Raw genomic sequence first — 26,232 nt, forward strand, 5'->3', positions numbered from 1 at the left:
CAGGCCGTAACTATGCTCTTTGCCGAAGCGCTGATTTCTCGGTGCGTCCGCTAATTTTCGTAGCAAAGAAATTAATCCAAAGTATATTTGTAAGTACAAAATCTCGTCATACTGAAAGCGCCTGGCCTCTCCATTTCGTCCAGCAATGCTTGAGTTGAAAAAGTTGGTTAAAATCGAAAACATATCCTCCCTTTTGCACAAGTTAATTTTAATGAGACTGAAATCATTGAACCTTTAATATCCTTCTTCCCTGAATACTAGAACATTTTTGCTTGGAGCCTGTCCCGTGCCCTGGCCCAGCGTACCAGTTCCTGCATATTAACTATGCATTTACTCTTTTAATTCATGTCCGCACGCCGCATTTACCAATGTGAAACCTTCACCCTCCTAAGTAACAAGCTATTACAAGCAAACAAATGAGGCTGGGACCTGATCACATTCAGCTGCAAATACAGTGCACCTTTGAGATTATATACTGCCAGTAATTTAGAACTATACTTACAACGTGTATAGCACTGGAAGCTTGCCGCTCGGAACCGCATCTCGAGTGCAGGAACAATGTGGCGTTAGAAGGGTTTAGCCAAATTGTGCGGTTAGGTTTCACGTTAACTGCTGGAACCTATTCCATATTAAGGAAGATATTGCCGCGTCTCTCATAGCCTGAGTCGCTTTGGGACGTTAAACCCCACAAACCAGCCAAAACGAAGATATTGCCTTTTAGAGTGGGCTCTTCTGCAACGATTACAGGTTGATAAAAACCAAGCTGGGGCCATTAAAACGCAGTTAATTCGAACACCCTGAATTTCTTTGCATGCCCCTCCGAGTCTATAATAGCAGACAGCGCGCGCCAGGGTTCTCCCGAAGTCGGCTAGAATTCGCCGCGTGCGAGCATATAGCGTGCGCGCCTTCTTTCGCAGCTTCGATTGTGCGCGGCGTAAGGCTGCTGGCTCAACCCCAAGAATGAAAGCAGTGTGGTGTAAGGCGTGTTGTAATTTCCTCTTTTAGCTCGTTGGTCAAGCGCAATTGATTTGTTTTTGTTTTTTTTTTTTTTGCTATGCCGAATGCTTTTGCGTATGCATGTGCTGTGGAAATCGCGCGAGTTGACAGCTTTATGAATCATGAAATGCTTTCAAGCATCCATTCTGTGCACTCTCGCACAATACTCAAGAGTTGGGAGACTAGCCGAGATTTTCACTCGTATGAGAATAGGGGCAAAAATTACTTGCCGCTCACCGACGGCCTTCAACTAGTCGGCTCTCTATCACAGAAGGCACGCCCTGCATGCAGGGTGCAGGTGTGCGCGAGAGTTCTGAGGCGTTGTAATCCTCGTGAGTTCGCCTGGTCAGCCGAGTTTTTTTCCTACAGCACTCGCGTTGAGTAAGCATGCAAATTTATCGCTAGTGTCGCGTGTATGGGTGCTGCCCGATGCTACCGGCTACAGATTTGTTTGAAAGTGAGCGCGGGTACAAATATTTGCTGACGTTTATCCTGGTGAAACCTAGTTATTCGAGCGTGATCTCTGTTAAACATGGCTGTGCATCAGCCTGACGCCTGCGCCGAAGCGTTGACGCTCTTGGACCACAACGCACCTCATTCATGGCGAGACCGAACACCCAAGCACCGGCGATGCAGTTGTTGAACCCCCCGCCACCTGGTCAGTGCACGTTAAAGAGCCCCTGGTGGTCGAAATTCTCGGAGCCCTCTACCACGGCGTCTCTTGGCTGAAGTTGAAACATGTAATTGAATTACTTTGAACAAAGGCGGTTGAAATTTCCGGGGCCCTTTACTACGGCGCCTCTCGGCACCAGGTCAAATTCGCTGCGCCACAAGAGCAGTACGACTAGCAGCTCGCGCTATAAACAAGGACAGGATAGGCGAATTTCACTTAGATGCGTGACGTTGGCAAGTACAAAGGATACGTGCAGTATATTATTGCTAAGGTTAGTAGAAAATTGTGCCTGCGATTTCTTCGATTTGCCGTAACCGTGCAATAAAATAGGACTCAGCATAGATTCTCGCACTTAGTCACGCTTCTTAGTGTTTCTCATATAAAAGGCGTTTTATCTTATTTAGAATTCCTTTCAAGAATGAAGGAACAAGATCGTAATTGATAAAGTATGCGAGTTGTATGCACGTAAGAAAAAAGTTCGACATGTTATTGCTGCTGAAGCTAAGGAAATCGGTATGTCACGACTTTCCAGTTATGGGGATTCCCTCTATATTGAGCAACCAGGGCGAGTTGTGGACTAAACCAGCTCAATACCATGAATTCGTAATTAGTGCCGTATATACACAGTTGTGATTCCGCAGGCAGAGGTGCTTATTACATTTCAAGCAAGAAAAACTTCCGCAGTGATTTTTTTTTTTTTTTTTTTTGCTGCGTGCAGATTTGTATTTTAAAAATTGCGATACCGATACCTAAGAGTAGTCTGTGCTTCTGAGAGAAAGGCACATATTACGTACGTTGTAGAGCTTAATGCATAGACGATCATTTCCCTAAAACCAACTGATCAACTTTCTATTCGATACTTTTGAGGGGAATTGATGTACTGAGAAATTGAAGGACGTTATCATCAAAGGTGACCCCTATTCTTAAATTTCATTCATGGGCAATGAAGGCAGAACGAGAGAACGAAGATTGCTACACAGTATAAAAGACCAGTAATCCAGGGTTGAGAGGAGCCTCAAAACATTAAATGGAAATGTTGGGCAGACACAGCAAAAACCTCCCAACAGCAGTTTTCCAGCATTTCAGTCAGAACCACCATTATTTTGATAAAAAAGTTTTTTATTCTCCAGTTAGGCTTTCTATCTTCAAGAAACAGAAAATATAGGGAGGATTATCTAATTCATAAATTTAAAACATTGGAACCAACAGGAATACATATTTCGAAAGAAACATTAGAATCCCTTAAACATGTGCCCTCTGCGCTGTAATAAGTCGGGAAAACAATCTCATTAAGCGTTAATTGTACAGTTTATTCACAGCACTACCTCGCGCACGACCTCAAAAAAATGAATGGAAGAGAAAACGTCAGTTCGCTGACGAAGGTTTCAACAAAAAGTCTAATTGGAGGATTCTCTTATCGTAAAATGAAACACGTGGTTCATTGAAATGTGGCTCAAGCTGGCACATTAACGCACCCGTTTCCTTCCAAACAGCTTCGGCATAGTGGTGTCGAACCTTTTGGTGAAAAATGGTACCAGACTGATATATAAATATGTATGCAAGCTCGGTAAAGGAGACATTACGTGGGCGCTTAAGCACACTGGGTATTTGATGTTCATAGAAAAGCTAATATTAGAATAATTGCCGCAATTAGCGCCCACACCAGCGCGATTTGTATGCCAAAGTGTTGAGGCTGTCCTTTCGTTTTGCATTGCCAATAAATAAAGTTCGCTTGTGGCTTCTGTGACTTAATGCTCGCTCTGAGCATATATGTGTATGTATAGCTTCTACCTGTCGGACGCTCAGAAGCCTATAGCCGGTCTAAAGTGCCATATGTAGGCGCCTACACGAGTGGCGCCTTGCTCCACGACACTCTTTGCTTTCGGCTCTCCCGACTTGTAAGAGCCAACGTGATTTCGTAACCTCATTAGAGACCGAGCCACTGCGAGCTGGGTTGCCAGTGTACAAGTAAGCCGGTGATCTGAAAGCGCAGGAACGCACACCACTGCAGCCGGTGCGCATTCCCACCTCCTTCCCGTTTACCGTAGTCAGAGGGGCTCAGAACGAACGGCTTCGAGTATAAAAGTAAATAAGCGATGAAAATCTCCACCAGAGCATTCCGAGCGACCGCGGGGAGAATGGAAAGGATGCAAAAGAATCGCCCCGTCGTCGAACTCCCTTTAAGTGCGGCAATGTACTTGCTCTTAAAATTGTCTCGCTCTCTCAGCCAGCCAGACGGGCGCCTCGACGCCCGTGCCGAGATTTCCGCTCTCCACTTTAGTCTTTCGTATTCAGACTGGCAACCTATTATGCGTTTAACACAACTATCGCGCTCGGCACGCGTAGTTTTTACACCGTAGAAGTGGCAGTGGATCACTAATGGCCATGAAGTTCAATGTAAAAGCGAAAGCAAATACGGGTTCAAAAAGAGGAGCCTGCCTCACGTTATACAACTTAGGGATGCAAATAGAAAACGAAAAAGAAGTGCTGAAGCGGGTAAATGTTTTACTGCGGCTGACTGAGTGAAAAAGTAAAGCAAAAATATTTTAACTGAAGCATAATAATGAGCGCAAGCGCAGAAGACTCGAGTGTGCAGGATACCTTTGAAATACTGGCGGCTCGAAGGAGTTTGCTAAGGTGCTTTGTCGCGTACAGGCGTATGAGAAAGCGAACGTACTGGTAACACGTCATCATTATGCACCATTTCCTTATCAGATGGGTAATACTCGCGTTCAGCTTTGGTGTCTCCTTTCCCAGTCCGCACAACCGCGCACATACGCACCGAAATAGTCTGCGCAGCGAAACTCTGTGGCCAGTCTATAGGACGTCGTACTCAACACTATAAACTCCTGACCATCCCTGTATTTTTTTAATTTAGATTTGAACCTTAACGACCGACACTGGAGAAACTGCGGATAAATGAGAAAGTTGCAAGCAGTATGGCCCCAGCCGTTGTATGCGAACAGGCTGTGCTTTTGACACGATGGAACTGCCAAAACGGCGCAAATCTCCAGCGACTGGCACCAAAATATTATAATCTCCAAGCGAATGCGAGGTAGGTCCTCTCCTGGGAGTTCCCTGTACGCGAATCTAGAGTCGCATCCTTGGGCGCCGTTGGCCGCTAGGGCTGCACGTTTGCCAGCACAGCACCGGAGGAAATGAGTTTCACGGTCGAAGCAGCGGCTGAGTTTATGAAGAAAACAAGGTCACCGCGTGCCGCTTTCGCAACGTTCGATTGAAAAGCTCGCAAGCGCCGGGGAAATAAAAGGCAGCGCGAGAGCTTTGCATGTTTTAAACGCACAGGAACGGACGCTACGGCGCGTGTTCTGAGCGAGGCAACTCTGCGCTTGCGTATACGTACGTACGCTCGGAGCGTGGCCTGGAATAAAGAAAAAAAATGTTAAGAAAATGCGGAGACAAGGATCTGCGTAAGAGTATTTCTGTAAACATGCGAAGCATATCTGTACGTCGCACCTGCAAGATTGCGAGCGCATGGATGGTGGAAGCGTCCGCGCCGATCGAGCTACCGAGTTTCCTGGAAGAAGCCTATACAAAATGCAAGCGCGCAACTTCCGCACTCCCTTTCTATCCGGCGCAACGTGAAGGTGCACTTCGCGTTCGCATCCTTTCGCTCCTTTGCTCTAACGGGTTCTCCGTGTTCATCACTGTGCAATGCTTTTTTTTTTTAGTTCGTGCTTTCTGACAGAAACAACTGAGCGCAAATGTAGATTTTTACCAACTACGCACCGCAAGTAACGGAAGTGTGCGTATATAGAATAGAGGGAAGTATAGGGGGGGGGGGTGATGAATATGTCCGGTGAAATTAACTTTTCATTGCTCCACTTCACTCCGCGGAAGCAAAAATGTTTAACTGATGAGAGGAAGCAAGCAAGTGGTGAGCAAACCAACTTTACCCATGGTGAACATGCGTTCGAGAGAGCAGCAGGGAACAATTCTAGGGCAAAATAAGAAAAGTAAACACTATTTTTTTCAAGCGGCACTAGGAAAGCCCCGGAAAGGCTACAGTTCAAAGCAAAAAAAACATTCACAGCAGTTCAAAATAGCCGCTGATACTTCGAAGCGTAATGCGAAATAAAAACGCTATACGTTAATCCGTAACCTAAAGCCGGAGTAGGCATTACATATAAAGTAAAGGGAGCGGGCAATTATTTTTTAAACGATTCGCTGCCGGCCATTACACATGATTCAAATGATATGGTATAGCATGATATGGTACAGATGGTATGGTACAGTTCGGTATGGTATGATACGGTACGGTACGATACGGTATGGTACGGTACGGCATGGTATTGTATGTGGGGCTGGACGCCCCATGCGGCACCGTAGTAGAGGGCTCCGGTGAATTCGACTACACAGGGATTATATAACGCTATCTGACATCGCACAGTACACAGGCATCTGGCGTTTCGCCTCCATCATCCTAACCGCTGAGCCACCGCGCCAGGGCACACGCGCCAGCCGAAGTTTCTTGGGCTAAACGACTAGTGTAACGATCGGCGTCCATCTTGCTCATCTACTGCATGTTTATCTCTAGTATTGCGGTTCTCTGTGGCACTGGACGGTACACATCGTCGCCTTTCTTCACGTGTGCATACGCTCTCCGTCAAAGAGGGTAGCTCATTTGAGGTGGCACTGTATTGTCGTTGCATCCCGGTTAGCGTAGGCGTTTTTCTTGTTTCTGGTTAACTTAACGTTACCCTGCTTTCTGTGTGGTGAATATAATGCCAAAAAGGGTTTTTGCATCATTCGGTAGCACGCCGTTTTGAGAATCGTGCAGTCAATTCAAGTTTGATAACCTAGTTAATCCGTGGTGCACGGCACTTGTAAGTGATGCCCATTGACGCACTATGCCATGAGTGAGAATCCGCGACACGTCTAGAGAGCTTAGCAGAAGCCTGCGCTACCTGTGTGTCTATGCTAATTTAAAAAAAATAAGACAGGTCACAAAGTGGCAAGATTCATTTCTGTTGTCCATATTGTGGCTAGTACTGGAAGAGCCCGATTAGGCAGATATTACCTTTCGTTTTTTTTTTAGCTTAGAAACTGATAAAGCACTTTACGTCAGTCCTTGTGCACTGTTCTCCCTCATATCTGTAGCAAAACGCGTGCCTTGGACCCACACCCGCCGTTGCCGTTCATGGTGAGCGGGGATGTGAAAATATTAGCAGATGCAGAAACGTGGGGCTTGCGGCGTGCTCATCAGGCCTAGTTTGAGGCAGCTAGATGCCTGCAACTCAGCGCGTAACAACGTTAACTGCCTGCCCCGAATTAGTGCCATGGTGTAGATTCAGAAAAGGCAGGGACGAAAATAACTATAGAGACGCGTGCCTCTCGCGGTATACTCAACTCCGCAAAGTGCAGTGGAAGGTCAAAGGGCGGTCTGGGGCCGCATTTATTCCACATACACACCCACAAAAAAAAACACGGTTGAAAGGGGGGGGGGGGGGGTGCAGACTTTTTAAAGCAGAAACCTACGCCACGTACAGATCGTCCACTTGTTTCATCTTTAAAGCCGAATGCATCTTTATAGGTTTTCTTGCGCAGCGCTGTGTTCAAAGAGTGATGATTAATGCATTTAAACCGTGGGCGGCCGCGAAAACCCCTGATCAAAGTCAGATGCGAATGCTTCGGTTGGCGGCAGTGCTTCTCTGTGTGCTTTGAAACCATGTTGAGACCCACCTGGTTCGCATGAATAAGGCGGCAACGGGAAATGAATCCTCATTTCTCTACCGGTGTAGTTGATAGAAAAAACGTTTTCTTTTTTTTCCTGTGCGTGCATTATTTAAAATTCAACTCCGAATATCAAGCTACAGCCTGTTGTTGATAGAAATAAAAAAAAACCTGCTCGGAGCAATTGTGCGAATGAATGTGTAGGTGCGACCTTTTATTTACCGGCCACTCATAATAACAACAAAAAGCGAGCAACTAACTTCTTTTCCGTCAACATGTCTTTAAAAAATAGTAGTGTTGATAACAAAGAGACTGTGATGTAATAATGATGGTAATAATAATTATTATTTACTTCACAAAACAGTAAATACAATGCCATTTTCGGACAATTCTAGTGGAAATTAAAAAGAAGAAACGGACTTGGGCAGGACATGTAGTGCGAAGAGAGGATGACCGATGGTCGCTTAGGGTAACAAACCGGATTCCAAGGGAAGGAAAGCGTAGCAGGGGGCGGCAGAAAGTTAGGTGGGCGGATGAGATTAAGAAGTTCGCAGGGGTCAAGTGGATACAGCTAGCACAGAACCGGGTTAAGTGGAGAAATATGGGAGAGCCCTTCGCCCTGCAGCGGGTATAGTCAGGCTGATGATGATGATGATGATGAAAGCCAACAGTGGGTTGTCAGGCAAAACTCAGCAGCAGGTAGCGATTGGAGGAAAAAAATACAGCATAAGTTATAACGCAGCATAGAGTAGCCTAACGAAGAATATATTATCCTTCTAAAAAAATTTACAGTGAAACTTGAATGAATATGTTTGCTTTGCTTTGCGAATTACATTTTATCCCAGTTACTTTCCTTTGCTTATGGAAACCTCCTCAGAAATTTGGAGTCGATCTGAATATTTCTGACCTGTTCCTGATTTTCCTTAAAAATTCTAGCTGCCCTTCGGATCCACGCCAACCTTTTGACGGGTGCAAATTAATGTTATTTCTCTGTCTCTTTCCACATGCTCGACTAGGCGTCGCTTTAATGCGAAGGGACTTCTTGATCTATGGGGTACGTGGACAGGATGATGTGTACCAGAAATAACGATAAGAACGACAATAACTAACGACAAACAGGCAACTAACAGAGGACCATTAATGATAATAGAATAAGTCATAGTAACGTTGTGTACAGGTTACTAGTCAGGACAGTCGTGATAGTTATGATAAGATAAGACTGATAACGCATCTCATTGGGAATTTAGGTCACTAATAACGATAAACATATGACGTCATCACATTGGATAAATAGTATGTGATAGTTGCAGGTAAATGGTTTGGGGCGGTTTGGGAGGTGTGATGTCCCAAAGCAGCTCAGGCTATGAGAGGCGCCGTTGTGGAGGGCTCCGGAAATTTCTGACATCTGGGGTTCTTTACCACAGCACACGGGCGCCTCTCTATTCGTCTCCATCGAAAAGCTGCCGCCGTGCCCTGGATTCGATCCCGCATCTTTGGGCGCAGTAGTCCAGCGTCCTAACCACCGTATTCAGATATGTGGCGCAACAAACACAAACACAAGAGAAGATACACAACAGACGCGCACACTACCAACTGTAATAAGAATCTGAAAACATTTCCTCTTCACCACTCCTCCTCTTCTACACTCACGCACATCTCATCTTCCTCTTCTTTGCCAAGGGGATAATGGCACTCTCTTCCTCGCAGACCATAACATCGTCCAAACATGGCAGTGACCAATTATTATCTTCCTCTTCTTCTCTTCTTCCTCTTCTTTACCAAGGGGATAGTGGCACTTTCTTCCTCGCAGACCATAAACATCGTCCAAACATGACAGTCACAAATTCTCACTGTCTTGTTACTCCACACCTCTGCTCTGCCCAGTAACTCATCCCACGCTGGACAAGCAAATATCACCACATTGTCACATAGTCATACACTAAAAACCACCACACACATATACAGTAGGACATGTCCATCCACACCACGTAACTTGTGTCCAAGAATAACAACTTTAGGCCAAGAATAACAGCTTGAGGCCCGACAATAATCTCGTTCTTTGCATTACTCAGGAGGTTTGCTCAATAAAATTAAATTCTTTTCTACGTAAACTTAATGAAGCTTCACTAATGCATCTCTCTTCTTTCTTCTGTATCCAATACGCCTCTAAAATTTCGCGCGCCATCTTATCCCGATTCTTGCCTAAAATGTTTAGCCTGGTAAAACATTTTAGCATGTTAAGAGTTTTATTGGATGTCGGGTGGGAGTGATTTATGAGGTTCCTCTGACTTGCGGTAAAGTATATATTGGGCAAACAGGAAGATGTATTAATGATAGAATGAGGGAACACGAGAAGTTCATAGAAAATGGCAAAGGGTCAAATTTAGCCTTGCACTGCCAAAAGTGCAAGTGTGAGCCGTTGTTTAGCAGGCTAAAAATTTTAGGCAAGAGTCGGGATAAGATGGCACGCGAAATTTTAGAGGCGTATTGGATACAGAAGAAAGAAGAGAGATGCATTAGTGAAGCTTCGTTGAGTTTGCGTAGAAAAGAATTTAATTTTATTGAGCAAACCTCCTGAGTAATGCAAAGAACGAGATTATTATCGGGCCTCAAGCTGTTATTCTTGGCCTAAAGTTGTTATTCTTGGACACAAGTTATGTGGTGTGGATGGACATGTCCTACTGTATATGTGTGCGGTGGTTTTTAGTGTATGACTATGTGACAATGTGGTGATATTTGCTTGTCCAGCGTGGGATGAGTTACTGGGCAGAGCAGGGGTGTGGAGCAACAAGACAGTGAGAATTTGTGACGGTCATGTTTGGACGATGTTTATGGTCTGCGAGGAAGAAAGTGCCACTATCCCCTTGGTAAAGAAGAGGAAGAAGAGAAGAAGAGGAAGATGAGATTGGTCACTGCCATGTTTGGACGATGTTATGGTCTGCGAGGAAGAGAGTGCCATTATCCCCTTGGCAAAGAAGCGGAAGATGAGAAGAAGAGGAAGATGAGATGTGCCTGAGTGTAGAAGAGGAGGAGTGGTGAAGAGGAAATGTTTTCAGATTCTTATTACAGTTGGTAGTGTGCGCGTCTGTTGTGTATCTTCTCTTGTGTTTGTGTTTGTTGCGCCACATATCTGAATACGATGCAGCACCAACTAGCCCCTCAAGCCGTTATTTTGAGTCCTAACCACTCCACCACCATGGCGTGGCCAGGTAAATGATACGGTTATAAGCAACGAAACATCAAACGATCTCATAACTGACCTAGGCACCAAATTCAAAATGCTTTCGCATTCCACACATAAGGGGACTTAAGGGTACCACAGTAGCTTTGTTGCTAATTGAGCACATCATGATGTCGCATTAATAATAGAACTTTATTTTCATGGAACAGTAAGTACGACAAAAAGTTTGGCATGCAAAAAGTAGCTTACTGGGCAAAACCCAGTAGCAGGAGACGGTGATCCGCTTTTACTGTTTACCGTTTAATGAAAACCAATAAAGAAAGAAAGAAAGAAAGGAAGAAAGAAAGAGCGAACGAAAGAAAGGAGCAGCATGTGCATCTAGAAAAGTAAAATAATAAAAGAAATTGAACATATTAAAAAGAAACCATGCGAGACAGCCTGACACAGGGGTATGGACATATGGCCCACAGCACCGCGAGCTGTTGGCATTCACTGGGGCCAAGGCCTGTATCAATATATTAAACCCTTATGCCGAAGGGCAAACTAGCGCAATAAAAAAAACCCAAACGGTTTACAGTGCAGGCGCAGAGTCACTGCAAGAACAAGTGAAAGAGCCGACGCAGTCACTTCTGCTCACAAAACAAAAAAAGAATGACAATGCCGAGCCTTACTAACAAACGATAAGTTTAATAATAAAGAAACATCTGCTTTTTACAGTGCTTCACCACATCTACGATAACCCATGCCAAGCACCATAATTGCGTATGCTACTGCTCTGATTGGCTAAGCTGTTTCCTGATGTCAAAACCACGTTTCTTCGCGGGAGAAATTCAAACTAAGTCCAGTATCTCAACCACCAAGTAACGGATTGACATTAGCCGTGGCTGACATCTCACCACACGCTTCCGAAAGCCTTATCTTAGCTCTACTAACCCAGAAAAAGGCGTGATTGTCTTGGGAGACTATAACAAAGTTTCGAAACGCATCATTGCTTTGTTAAAGAGCAATTGAGTTTGGAACTGATGAACTCGGATAAGTTATCGACCACGCATAATGGCTCGTGTTTGGGCTTAGTCTTTGCAAATACTTACCTGTACATATGCTTCTACGTGTGTCATGTCTAACTGCTACACTGGCCATAAGACCGTCTTGGTAAATTTGAAAATGCTGAAATTGCAGTAAAGGATGATTAGACACTGAACCTCCTCAGTCACCAGCGGCTGCGCAACAACTGACCACGGCGGCGGTCAGACCTGTGACGCAGCAGGGGGTGCTAAGAAAGCCTGGCTCCGCTGGACAGGCCGCCATTGGAAACTGACCCTGGCAACGTTTAATGCTAGAACCCTAGCTAGTGAAGCTAGTTTAGCAGTGCTGTTAGAGGAACTAGAGGGCATGAAATGGGACGTCATAGGGCTTAGTGAGGTTAGGAGGCCGAATGAGGCATATACTGTACTGAAGGATGGGCATGTACTGTGTTATCGAGGTTTACCAGAGAGGCGACAACTAGGAGTAGGTTTCCTTGTCAATAAGAATATAGCGGGTAATATAGATGAATTCTATAGTATTAATGAGAGGGTTGCAGGCATCGTAATTAGGCTTAATAAGCGGTATAAACTGAAGGTTGTACAGGCCTATGCACCTACATGTAGTTATGATGACCAGGCAGTTGAAAGCTTCTATGAAGATGTAGAATCGGCAATGCGAAAAGTAAAGACGCAGTATACTGTACTAATGGGCGACTTCAATGCCAAGGTAGGGAAAAAACAGGCAGGAGGCAAGGCAGTAGGTGACGATGGCATTGGTTCTAGGAAAAACAGGGGGGAGTTACTAGTTGAGTTTGTAGAGCGCAATAACTTACGAATCATGAATACCTTCTTCAGCAAACGGAAGAACCGAAAATGGACATGGAAAAGTCCTAACGGAGAGACTAAAAATGAAATCGACTTCAAAATGTGTTCAACCCCCGCCATTGTGCAGGATGTAGAGGTAATCGGGAAAGTTCGATGTAGTGACCACAGGATGGTGAGGTCCCGAATTAGCCTAAATCTGAAGAAGGAACGCAATAGATTAGTAAGAAAGAAACCCATCAACGAATTAGCGGTGAGGGGGAGGGCAGGAGAGTTCAGGATCTCGCTACAGAATAGGTATTCAGCTCTAACTGAGGATGGCGACATTACCCTAGAGGCAAGGAACAATAATTTCAGAGATATCATTACTGAGTGCGCGGTAGAAGTAGGCGGTAGGATAGTTAGAGAGGATACCGGTAAGCTGTCTAAGGAGACGAAAGATTTCATTAAGAAACGGCAGAGTATGAAAGCTTCCAATCCAACAGACCAGATCGAATTGGCCGAGATATCAAAGCTAATCAATAAGCGCAAGGTGGCCGATATAAGGAAGTATAACATGGAGAAAGTTGAGCACGCTGTAAAGAACGGGGGAAGCCCTAAAACGGTAAAGAAGAAATTGGGCATAGGCAATAACCAGATGTATGCGATAAGGCACAAGGCGGGCAACGTCATCACTAATATGGACAAGATAGTCAAAGTAGCCGAGGAGTTCTATACAGATCTCTACAGTAGCCAAAGTAGTCAGGACCGTAATGAGATTGGCGGTAGGGAAAAACAGTCAGACGTTCCACCAGTGACGAAGGACGAGGTCAAGAAAGCACTAGAAATTATGAAAAGGGGGAAATCAGCTGGAGAGGATCAGATAACTACAGATTTGCTGAAGGACGGGGGGGATATCGTGCTAGAAAAACTGGCCACCGTGTATACGCAGTGCCTGGTGTCATCGACGGTACCGGAAGCGTGGAAGAATGCAAACATTATCCTCATTCACAAGAAAGGGGACTCTAAGGACCTTAAAAATTACAGACCAATCAGCTTACTGTCTGTTACGTATAAGGTATTTACTAAGGTAATGACTAATAGAATCAGGACAACCTTAGACTGCAATCAAGCAAAGGATCAAGCAGGGTTTCGGAAACGGTACTCTACTATCGATCATATCCATACCATCAATCAGGTGATAGAAAAATGCGCGGAATATAACCAGCCCTTATACATAGCATTCATTGATTACGAAAAAGCATTTGACTCAGTTGAAACCTCGGCGGTGATGCACGCATTGCGAAATCAGGGGGTAGACGAGCCGTACGTGAAAGTGCTGGAAGATATATATAGTGGCTGCACAGCAACCATAGTTCTGCATAAAGAAAGTAACAAAATTCCCATAAAGAAAGGTGTTAGGCAAGGAGACACAATCTCCCCAGTACTATTCACAGCTTGTTTAGAGGAAGTATTCAGAGACTTGGAATGGGAGCAGTTAGGGATAAGGCTAGATGGAGAATACCTCAGTAATCTGCGATTTGCTGATGACATTGCCTTGCTAAGCAACTCGGGAGATGAACTGCAAATAATGATTGATGACCTAGACAGGAAAAGTAGAAAGGTAGGCTTGAAAATGAATATGCAGAAGACTAAGGTAATGTTCAACAGCCTCGGGAAGGAACAGGAGTTTACATTAGGTAGGGAAATACTGGAAGTAGTAGGCGAATATATCTACTTAGGACAGGTAGTAACCGCAGATCCGGACCATGAAAAGGAAATAACAAGAAGAATAAGATTGGGATGGAGCGCATTTGGCAAGCACTCGCAGATTATGACTAGCAGCTTACCGGTATCGCTCAAGAGGAAAGTATACAACAGTTGCATCTTGCCTGCACTCACCTATGGGGCTGAAACGTGGAGGCTAACCAAGAGTGTTCTACTTAAGTTGAGGACAACCCAGAGGGCTATGGAACGAAAAATTGTAGGGGTAACATTAAAAGATAGAAAGCGTGCAGAGTGGGTCAGAGAAATAACTCAAGTTAACGACATTCTAGTGGAAATTAAGAAGAAGAAATGGACATGGGCAGGACATGTAGTGCGAAGAGGGGATAACCGATGGTCGCTGAGGGTAACAAACTGGATTCCAAGGGAAGGAAAGCGTAGCAGGGGGCGACAGGAAGTTAGGTGGGCGGATGAGATTAAGAAGTTCGCAGGGGTCAAGTGGATGCAGCTAGCACAGAACCGGGTTAAGTGGAGAGATATGGGAGAGGCCTTCGCCCTGCAGTGGGTATAATCAGGCTGATGATGATGATGATGATGATGATGATGATGATGATGAGACACTGAACAACCATGCCTTGTCAATTGCTGCTAAACAAAAGCAGAACAAGCTAAATTATAAATTAAACCTATACTTTTCATCACAATACCATTGCTGTAACCGGGTTAAGTCTTTGTAATTGTTTTAAAATGTTATTTCGTGGCAGTATATGTCAAGATAGCTTTATTATTGCCCAATGCGCTACTAGGAAAAAAATTACCTGTCTGGCAATATTATAACTTAAACAAAGATGGCCGTCGGATCCGGGTCCGCGGTGGTACTTTTTCAAGGGTGTGCTGTGAAATTTACGGTGCTTATGTCGAGTTGGGCGGATTATAGCAGCCAGTTACGTACTTCCGGCCAGATCGGATAGAGTAACCACAAGAGACGTCCGGATCGTATACCGTGAGCCACACCAGATCGCTATCGAAACAAAATGCTCGTTGGATAGGCCGACGCTTTGGGAGGCCAATAGATAGGCATTACCGCCTTCTCGAAATTGCGCGAAACCTTGTGTGCAACTAGCTATTATTCAGGGATGAAAGAAAGTCGCTTCGAAGGTTTCACCGAGGTGACTCCGCGCTTTCACTTTCGTCTTTTCTCATCGGCTTTATTGGTCAAAACTCCGCATTTCTGTATAGCCGGCTACGGCTGTCTCGTTTGAGCAGCGTGAAATGATGACATGAGAAACGGCGAAATGGCTGCGCTTGATGTAAAAGTGCATATCTGTAAACGCGTTTTGAGGCCTACCATTACGAAACCAAGTTTTGGCGCCTTCTTTGAGGGCCAAGTCGCGTCGTAATAGAACCACACGACGGTCTGTGCAGCAAGCAGCCTTGTGTCAGGGCGTTTGTCATGTGTACTGTTCACTTAGAATCAAATATAATTTTCTACTTCTCCACCAAATTCATTTCCTTCGATACAGCTGTCGCAATATGTAATACTATGCATGAAATGTCCATGAAAATTAAACTTCCTCCTCAATTCTTTCCTCATGAACGTTTCAAAATATGTTGCTTCTGCCCTTTAGACAGCACTGAGGGATTCAATTTCATTTTCGTCATTTTGAAGCAATTTTGTTCCTGCGCCCTAACCGATCAGTGTGCATTTTTCAACGCTATGTAAATCCTTCTCTCTCTTTTGATACGGTTTTCAAAATTATAGCTCGGCTAGAAATGCAGCCAGCACTGATTCCTTTCTTGCTACAGCTGTAGCTGCTATACGTTTGCACAAATAAATTGATCAGCGACACGGCTTTGAGTAATTCTATCCGCGGAGAAATTCTAATCAGGTTCCGTCCTCCGACGCAATCTTTATTGCACTGGCTCAGCCGAAAATGCATTGCATTGGTATCAGGAGAGCGTCCCCACATGGGCCGCTATATTAGCTCGCTTGCTTTTAAATAAGGATTTAGGAAGGAACGCCGGGTATTAGGCGCTCTTCTTGTTCAATTCAAACGTGGTGCTCTGGTCCTGATTTTTTTCATTGACCCGACAAAAATCAGATGGCTAAATTACATCGTGTAATGCGGATGCAATGATATATTTCATTAAAATAATGGGCTCGAGTTCTCGGCGCATATATTATCATCATCATCATCATCAGCCTGACTATACCCACTGCAGGGCAAAGGCCGCTCCCATATTTCTCCAATTAACCCGGCTCTGTGCTAGCTGAATCCATTTGACCCTCGCGAACTTCTTAACCTCATCCGCCCACCTAACTTTCTGCTTTCCCCTGCTACACTTTCCTTTCCTTGGAATCCAGTTTGTTACCCTAAGCGACCATCGGTTATCCTCTCTTGGCACTAAATGTCCTGCCCATGCCCATTTCTTCTTCTTAATTTCAACTAGAATGTCGGTAACTTGAGTTATTTCTCTGACCCACTCTGCACGCTTCCCATCTCTTAGTGTTACCCCTACCAATTTTCGTTCCATAGCCCTTTGGGGTTTCCTCAACTTAAGTAGAACTCTCTTGGTTAGCCTCCACGTTTCAGGCCCATAGGTGAGTATAGGTAAGATGCAAATGTTGCATACTTTCCTTTTGAGCGATACCGGTAAGCTGCTAGTCATAATCTGGAAGTGCTTGCCAAATGCGCTCCATCCCAATCTTATTCTTCTTGTTATTTCCTTTTCACAGTCCGGATTTGCGGTTACTACCTGTCCTAAGTAGACATATTCGCCTACTACTTTTAGTACTCCGCTACCTAATGTAAACTGCTGTTCCTTCGCGAGGCTGTTGAACATTACCTTAGTCTTCTACATATCAATTTTCAAGCCTACCTTTTGTCGTGACGCTGGGACTAAGTCGACCCGGCCTTCACTTGGTAGCGTGCAGAGACTCCGGGTTGATGAAGGATTGAATCTTCGAAGTTGGTGAAATATATAGAAGCAGGTTTAATGGCACTTTGAGAAAACTTCTTTACATGAAAAAAAGGGTATAGCAGCAAAATGGCAAGCGTTAATAGTTCATAGCGAGAAGTGTCTGGATGAGCCGTTTACCCAGGGCTCAGAGCGTCATTTCGTGCTCTGCAACGTCCTTAAATCCCCATATGTCCAGCCCCTCTCTGAAGATGCTGACCAATCACTTCCAGGGCACACCCCTCGGATATCGGCAACCAATCGATCACATCACTGCACTGATGGTCTGATGCACTGACTGGTCCAGTATTGTTTCGTCGGGCGTGGTCACTTGTTGGCGGGTAGAGCTTGGGAACGGCGAGGAGGTAAATTTCGATTCTTCTGCAAAGATTCGCTATGTTGGTTCCGGCAAGTGGATTTTCTTCTCAGAAACCCAAGTGTACGTGCGCGCCACGAATACTGCTCCCAGCATTGTACCTTTCCGGCAATTGCAACTCTTTCTTGCATTTCCGGGAAATCCTCTAATGGCCGTAATCCACATGCTCCTTTCTTCTCCTGTACGTGAACGGACGTGTCAATCTGATCGTCTCCTTTGGACAATAGGCATTCCTCACTTGACAATAACGCCTCTCGACGGGAAGGGTGAACAGTCGAACAAAAGCACATCCGGCTATTTCTCACAGGGCGACGTTTCTTTGTATTTTTCTTGACGTTCCCATTACAGGGCCAACTTGGCTGTTGCAGGGTCATGACAAAGCAAAGCATGCTCACACAAAAAGATTCATGGGAACAGGCTCACTTAGAGCCCTTGCCCCAACAGCACATATCAATACCATGCCCACAGACGCACAATAGTGCGCGCAAGCGCGGACCATGCACGGTCACAACACTTTACTTTTCTTGTCGAGGTCATCAATGATTATTTGCAGTTCATCCCCCGAGTTGCTTAGCAAGGCAACGTCGTCGGCGAATATAGTTTAGATACAAACCCGACCAGAAAAGTCACTATGACATGTGCGACAGTTTTCGCGTCCTCGCATCATGCAGCTTGAACTGATACGTGCACCGGCCTCTTCATGAGGCAAGAGCGAGGTGGGTTCGCTATAATATTTACGGCGTCGTTCGCCCTTAAAGTCAATAAAGAGAAGATAATATGATATATTTGACGGCGATTATTCGCAGATGCATTGCTTCTTTTCGGTGTGTATTATGCCCTTCTTCATTCACCCTCCGAAAGATACATCTCCTAATCTAGACATTCAGTTGCCTTGTACTGCGAGCAGATCTTCAGCGCGTTTTTGTTTGTTAAACTTGAACCACCTTCGCAGATCTTTAAGGCGGAAACGTCACCTCTGCCTTCATTAATATTCACGAGTACCCACCGATCTCTTTGTTCGTCATCGGCAAAGATCAATACTTGGAGCCCAGTTTCATAACTGTCTCACTATGCTATTATGTCAAGGGATTTCTTGACTTACTTCCCTGTACCCTTCTTTTTCTATTTTTATTGCACAATTGGCGAGCAGTGGCGATTACGAAAAAGCTTATATTAAGCCATCTATCACATGTTTATGAACTAGAATGTTTTCCCATTTTTTACCCGCACGCTGTATTGGGCAGGTTGGCAATAGTTCATGTTTAGGACCAGCGCAAAGAAGAACAAATATCAAGGAAAGGGAAGGCATGTGTCGTCTTCCTTTTCCTTTGTCCTTTGTCTCTTTTGCGCTGGTCCTCAATATGATCTTTTCTATAGCTTTCCAATTACCACAACATTTAAATATTGTGTGCCCGGTGCGTTTCTTTCAGCGATTCTATAACGTCATTACTAAGAAGGGTTTTCTGGGGGGCAAATTGGTGCTTGTCGTTCATGGTCAAACTGCACGAAAAAACACGGAAATGACCAAACATTGGTCTTTTAGTATGTTGCACAGGAACTGTAAATGTACTTTGTAGAGCACAGTACTCGAATCCCTAATTCAAGAGCCTGCTCCAAGTCGTGAATATTTTAAATCACTATTGACCATGAGTCGACTGTAGGATATTGTAAAACACATTCATACAGACGTTGACAGGAATGCTTTCAGCTTCCGATGCCTGGAAAAAAACTACTATTAAAGTTTTTTTGGAGCTCCCACCGAGTAGTTAAACTGCCATATAAAACCAATGCGCTGCGTTTAAAAAAATAGTTGCAAAGCAGCTGTTAAATATTGATACTTTTATGAATATTTTGATAGAAGTCGTCTAAGCATCCTTTGCGTAGCAAAAGTGTGCTTCTGAAATGACTTGTGCGCTCAAAACAGTTATTAAGACTTCCATAAAAAGAACTAGTAGAATGCATTTTTTAAATAATAGCGAATCCCGAGCAGCCTGCCGAGGAAGAATCTGCACATGTACTATTGATAGCTATTGTGAAGTGTCCATATTACGCAAACAAAAAATTACATTCAAAGCTTTTTTGCAGATGTTCAAAATTTCTGGGTATTCAAGTCCTAAATATTTCCAAACATTCGGAGGCACGAACAAGGTGTCATCCAAACGTCGCCCTGTTTTTGACCCATTACGAAGTTGCTTAGCTGCTCCACACCAATTGCTTCAAAAAACGGTAGAAAATGATTTTTTAGGTCGCGAACATTGAAGAGTTATATATTTTCTGAAAGCTAAAGAAATGCTCTAACTGTCTGCAGGAGGTATCAATTGATGTTTTCGGAAACGTCAGCCTCATCTCTACCTACATTTTTAAATTTTCATTGGTATATTTGACAGAACAACTTTGTGGGTACATTCTCTTCGTTTTGGCATTTATGATTTTCCGACATTTCGGAAGATAAGCACCTTTAGGACAAAGTGTGGCTTAAGATGCCAACAGCAAAGCACTGCCGACATAAGCGGCAGGGCATTTATGCATATTGAAGCGTCGATCGTTTGTATGCGAAATAGATAAGTTTAACTCTTGTACGAAGGAGTATTTCAATATCACATGGCAGATACAATAAAAGTATAAAAGAGCATGATGTCGATCTAATATGTCTAATACAATAAATGTAAAGTTATGTGTAATATTTTTAGTATTATCGGCCTCCTGTCTATATGTTCATTATTTTTCTAACATGACAAACCTACATTCTGGTGCTCAACGTGCAACAGCTTCCCCATTAATAAGTACGTCTGACCCCGCCGGGGTGGCGCAGTGGTTACGGCGCTCAACTACTGTTCCCAAGGACGCGGGATCGAATCCCGGCCTCGGCGGCCGCTCTTCGATGGAGGCGAAAAGCAAGGCGCCCGTGTGCTGTGCGATGTCAGCGCACGTTAAAGAACCCCAGGTGGTCGAAATTTCTGGAGCCCTCCACTACGGCGTCTCTCATAGCCTGAGTTGCTTTGGGACGTTAAACCCCACAAAACCAAACCAAACCAATAAGTACGTCTGAATTTTTTAAACAATCCCAGGTAGCACATGCGACCGGCCCGATATTGGAAATTGATTGGCGACGTCTGGTCCACCAGTGGCCCGGCGTTGCCAATGCGCTACCAATAATGGTACAGCCATAACATTAAACACTCTTTGACCAGTGATTTACATATTCCCCCCATGATTGTTATTCATGGGCTATAAATGGGCAATAACAACCTTCCGTATAGAATTACTTGCCAACATTGTATACACAATGATATATGATGGCTAATACTACCAAGCCATCGGCAATTTCTTGCCCATAATTCGCGAATCATGGTACATATTGGCGCTGAGCACGGACAAAGTAGTGCGCTGGCGCTGCTGGGCGCGTATGTAAAATGCGTTTTCGGTGGTGGTCGCTTCACTAAAAAAATCACCTATTGTCTCTGTTGGACTTCGGACCAGCCAGCAAACAACTGCTCTTTAACATCTTTCACCCATAAGGTGTATTTTCTTTTCTTCCGGCATGGTCGGATCTGTGTGACAAAAGATTCTCTTCATCTCTTCGGCATACTCGTCACACTTTCATTCGGGTGCTGTATTCGACTCCTACTAATTTTGCAGTTCTGCTTTTTTCTTTAGAAGTGGGCTCGGTAACATTAAACGCGAATTTCGCCTTGAATGTGCACCATGTTTGGATTCCGGATTTGTGATTAGGAAATCACGTCCTCGTAGAATATTCCAGTGCGAAGTAAACAGCGCTGCTTTTAGTCAGCATTCCAGACGTTTACGGCCATCCCGTCAAACTGCTTCAGCCAGTCATCGGCGTCCTCATAGGTCAGGCCGTGCAATCGTGGTGGATCCCGCTGGTGGTGGAGCAGGACTGGAGTTGTCAATACCGACGGATTCATTGCGGTATTTTTATTAGCTTGGGCTCAGGGATAGGACCACACTCGAGAGGCAGACCTTGAAGTCGGCGCCTTCTCTGATGCACTGGTGTCTCTACGTGAGGCATTCGTTCTGGGCTTGGGTCCCGGCGTGGATGGGATGTCCCACCAAATGTCGCATAAACGAGGACCCTCGCAGTTGCGTCCAAGGCAGGGTTCAGTACGTAACTTCGAGCTCTGCCTTAGAGTTAGCCCTCTCCTTCTGTTTTTCACACCCCTTAATGCCGTCGTCAACGCTTGCTACAATAATTCCTAAAGGGAGAGAATAAAATAGTTTGCACAACCTATATTTTGCAGTGCCCTTTATTCATGGTCTCTGCCAAAGCAAAAGTGAGAAGAAAATGAAGAGCGGCATTTTCAGACTATTTCACTATACAGTAAATATAGAAAACCTCCTGTTGTTTATTGGTGTCATTTTGTCTTTTTCCCTCGCAAACAAGCTGTTACATGTTCAGGATGGCTTGCTGTCAATATATCCATAAGGCGCGCGTGGCTCAAAGCTCAGACGCCACCGAAAACCTATCACCGGGTCATTTTCTTCTTTTGACTCTAACACCGCTGATATTACAAGATATTACAAAGGGAGAATTTCACCCCCGGATTTCAGTTACGATGCAGGCTTTACCTTTTTTGGGGGGACCTCGGCTGCTATCACCAAATAAGTCGTCACTAATCGAGTTCAATGAGGTAGCTTTCCGACTAAAGCCATCCTCAAAGGCCACAACAAAAGCGCACTTTTCTTTTCTGGTTTGTGCAAACTCCGAGGGAGGTCTCCGCTCCATCCGTATTCGACGCCTCGCCTTCAATGCATTTCTGTGTCTGCTTGCGTCGAGCTTCGAAGAGTAGCTTGTCCAACCGCCCCGTCGGTGCCTCGCAACAGATGAACAACATATAAGCGAAGATGAAGCTCCATACAAGTGCGGCGAAGAAGAACGATACCTGCACAAAGAGCGTGGTAAAAAATCCCTTGCTATCCTAATGCAAGGTGATTGCTTCCTACACCAAGACTCTGGCCATCAAATAGTCAGTGTAAACGTTTTCAAAATTGAACAGTTGACGATTTATAATTTCCTTGCTATTTCCTTACTAAATTTCTGCAAACAAATTTAGCACAGAGTTCAAGTATAGCATATATGTTCGAACCTTAGGCGCCCTGATACAAAAAAAAAGTGCAATAACAGTAGCAGTCATATACCTCGCCACACTAAAAAAAAAGCGGTCCACGTCCTTCGCATTTTTTAGACCAGGTTGGGAGAGAACGTGAGTGAGTTTTGTTATTTACCCCATAAAATAAACTTCTCTTGCACGTGCCCCATATGCTCTGTGTTCAGGTGGGGCTTGATTCATTTCAGAACTGCGTGCGAGCAGATTAACAAAAGAAGCCTACTCGTTTCGCAAGAACTATACCTTTTACTAGGTTCTTCGTGTCTCAGTAACTCGCAGCATTTCAGCAGAAACGTACAGTGCGCGTGCCCATAATTACACGCAAGTACAGTGTCAGATAGACACTTAAGCTCCGCCTTAAAGATGTGAAGGAATTACGCCCTAAGGCCCTTAGGGCTCCTTGCTTCCGCATTGAGAAATCAGCGTTGACACGCGGCTTTCACACCGAAAAGCCGCATTCAAATTTAGAACGCGGAAGCGCCGTTTGTTTTGGTAACGATCGAGATGCCAAGTACTGTTCCGTCCCGCTAGCTGCGGCATGTTAGCGAAAATTTTTCCGGCACGCTTTTTTCAGTCTTGGGTTAAGGAGGCGGCAATGGTGACATTGACGCCTTTTCGACTACTCTAGCTGTATGCGACCTCGTGCAATACATCTTTGAATCTCACACTGCAAAGAAACACGCTGGAGCAGACAGGTAAGAGAAATCTAAACAATAGAGCAGATGCGGCTGTGTTTGCCTTGGCAAAAAAAAAAAAAAATGAACATGCCTGATGCTCCCATTCGCAAAATTTGAAATAGGAAATCTTACTGGTGATGATGTTTCATAACGCACAGTCGCGACGGCTGATAAAACGCGCGTACGCCACGCAGAGTTTAGCAGAACGCTGAAAGCATGAATGGCCACTTTCGCTTTAAACGAAAGCACTGCGACCATTCAATTTCCTAAGCAAGGGAAGTTCATCAAGCAGCAGGCACAGAAGAAAATAGTTGCGCTCTAAGCCACTGATGACTTTTAATTCAAGTCGAGTGACTTGATCGCGTTCGTCGCACTGCTGAATTTAAAACAATACGTACCAGTGCCCATTATCTGTTATAATGCTTTGAAGACCAAAAGTAATATTCCGCGAACAACCAATAGGTACCCGAGAAGTGCAGTAAAATACAAGTTATTGAGTTTCAAATTGGATATGTTGGCTGTTCTCATTCTCATTGGTTGCAAATTTGAATTCCTTGGTCATTGTTTAGCACCGTCAATAATGGCTCATCGCCTCACACCCAGGTGTACAACCGGTCGCTGACGCTTTCTGTGTTCACCGTTCCTATTAAGACATGCATGCAGTGGAAGTTTTAATTATATTCGCATCATAACCACCATTGTTCCTGCTTCCTGAGGATTCAGCGAAGGTGCAAAGTATCGGTCGCTTTGCATCACAGTATCCCCGAGCGGTCCAGTGAAATTTTCTGTCGCGATCTTGATACGTGAGTCTCAATTAAAGCAGTGGGTTAACTATTCGTTTTAATGAATTCAAATTTAACGCGGAAAATTTTTGAAAAAGTTTGCGTTGGTATTTTGGTCTGCATCAATTTAGAAAGGGTGACATTGGATGACGGTATTCATGTCGACGCCTAGTTACTGGGGCACCACAGGTGGTTATTTACATGCTGGTATACGATGTCAACCGCCAAGAATGGAGTGTTCTGAAATGTTTCCGCTGCACGGATATTTGCTTGAAACCTTTCACCGTCTACTTACTCAAGCGGCATGTGACTCACAGGTTTAGTTGCAATGAGACCAGAACTTAATTGCGTAACTGCCTAGCAAGCACCCCGCGAGTTAGCACGAGCAGCAATAAAAATGGTGCAAGTTGCGTGCAAGTGAAGCAGAGCTCCGCTATTATGAGCGTAAATATATAAGATACAACCTCTGGGACACAGAAAATTCAAGCATCGCTTTAACCATAATAGATCTCCAAATTTCGCATACGATATTTCGGAATAAACATCCGAGGCAAAAAAAATTGCTGCTCGTGCACTGGCGTAGTTTGTACATTCACTGCCTCAAATGACTTTGTATGTACCACATAGAGGCATTCATTGCAGTGGTAGCTTTGCTGGCCTCTTGAAGCAGCCAACAGCGGATGAGGCACGAACATTAAGAATGCTTGCAACTAAAGCGAACGGTGAAATCATAGACATTAAGCTGCTAGGTGGCGCCTCGAAAAGGAAGAATGTGATGTAATTTTCCAGTCGATCAAACAGTGATCATTCCAATGATGGTGTATCTTCGAAAATTTATCGACGCTCGTGTACTTGAGGCTGTGTGCCCTTATTGGCCGGCAAGACGTGGTAAAGATGAATGACTCCGGCAAGTGCTTAACAAAGTAGGTAGCGTTTGCTACGACTGGTCCTCAGGATTTCCTTCTGATTTAGTTTAATTTTTAATAACATTCACTTCGTAATAACGAATCATTTGAACCCGGGCACTTACCACAAAAAAGTTTGACAAGAACATCCTCTCTCTGGAGGTGGACAGATACAGGTGTATGAAGGGCAGGTGCAAAAGGTAAACTGCGTAGGCCAGTCTACTCAGGGCTGTGAAGGGGCTCCACGACAGGAACCTGTTCGCGAAGCCTACGAAGACAAAAAAAAGAAGACTGGTGAAAATATGTGGACATTTTTAGCATATCTAGCGCTCATCGGACGGTATGGTTATTTCTGCTGCACAGTTAACTCAGCTGCAGAAGGCAGAAACGTAGTGGCATGATTCACGGTCTGTACCATCACAACTACACTGCTATAGGATGACTGCAAACTGAGACCTTGTGGCAATGTCGCTTAGAACCGGGTGCAGGCTTAACATATCAGAGTTTTAGCTTTAGTATTTATCTTTACCAAAGTCATTTTACTACGTAATTTGAATTTGAACTGCATGTCTTGCTAAGCGCGTACGCTGAACCGTGCGCCAGCTAGCATGAAGGGAGGAGTAGAGGCGAGAGTCTAGGGAGCTTCCATACGAATGCCATTCTTATGGTGGTGCAAAGGATAGGCGCAGTAGCTGCCATATTTCCTGTTAGACACATGAACCACGCCAGAAGGGAAGGCAGAAGGGAGTGAAAAAAAGAAAAAAGAACTGTCACAGTGTAGCTCTCTGGTATAATTCCGTTCAACTGGAAATCTTGCACAGCACCGAAATCGCGTTAGCAGCAAACGCGTTCGAACTAGGGAGTCTCCAAACAATCGTGTGGCTCTTATGGTGGGACTGACTCAAAAAAGCTTAGTTTGGTTTGATTTACCGGATTCAATCCCCCTAAGCGACTCAGGTTAAAAGAGACGCCGTAGTAAAGGGCTCTGGAAATTTAGACCACCTGGGATTCGCGCATAACACTATCGCATAGCACACGGGCACTTTGCTTTTCGCCTCCACCAAAAGCAGCCACCGCGGACGGAACTAGATCCCGTATCCTTGAGTAGAGTAATCCAGCGCCCTAATCACTGCACCATTACGGCGGAGCGACTCAAAAAGGATTAAAGTGAGTGGACACCTGATTTGGTAGGTCAGACACACTTCACTTAACATTATTACCTTCAAGGGACCCAGTTAGGAGGTGGGTGCAGGTGTGAACACATTTTATACAAAATAAACATGCTATTGGTAGAGAGTGCGGATAGCGGTGTCAAA

General features: G+C 44.6%; 2 protein-coding genes across 2 annotated transcripts in view; both read right to left on the minus strand.

The window, feature by feature from the left end:
• The window catches only part of LOC146172527 (uncharacterized), a 41,283-nt gene extending 19,931 nt beyond the window's left edge, over window positions 1-21,352 (minus strand). Inside the window, exon 1 of the mRNA XM_084585784.1 lies at window positions 21,233-21,352. Coding sequence (XP_084441910.1) covers window positions 21,233-21,352 — 120 coding nt within the window. The remainder of the gene's footprint in view (window positions 1-21,232) is intronic.
• Window positions 21,353-21,687: 335 nt separating this feature from the next.
• The window catches only part of LOC146172528 (nose resistant to fluoxetine protein 6-like), a 137,361-nt gene continuing 132,816 nt past the window's right edge, over window positions 21,688-26,232 (minus strand). Inside the window, exons 14-15 of the mRNA XM_084585786.1 lie at window positions 25,042-25,184; window positions 21,688-22,327 (exon numbers count right to left, since the gene is read on the minus strand). Coding sequence (XP_084441912.1) covers window positions 22,100-22,327; window positions 25,042-25,184 — 371 coding nt within the window. The 3' untranslated portion in view covers window positions 21,688-22,099. The remainder of the gene's footprint in view (window positions 22,328-25,041; window positions 25,185-26,232) is intronic.

Source organism: Amblyomma maculatum, unplaced genomic scaffold (genome assembly GCF_055883805.1).
Source record: "Amblyomma maculatum isolate TAMU_Amacu unplaced genomic scaffold, ASM5588380v1 scaffold_13, whole genome shotgun sequence".
NCBI lineage: Eukaryota > Metazoa > Arthropoda > Arachnida > Ixodida > Ixodidae > Amblyomma > Amblyomma maculatum.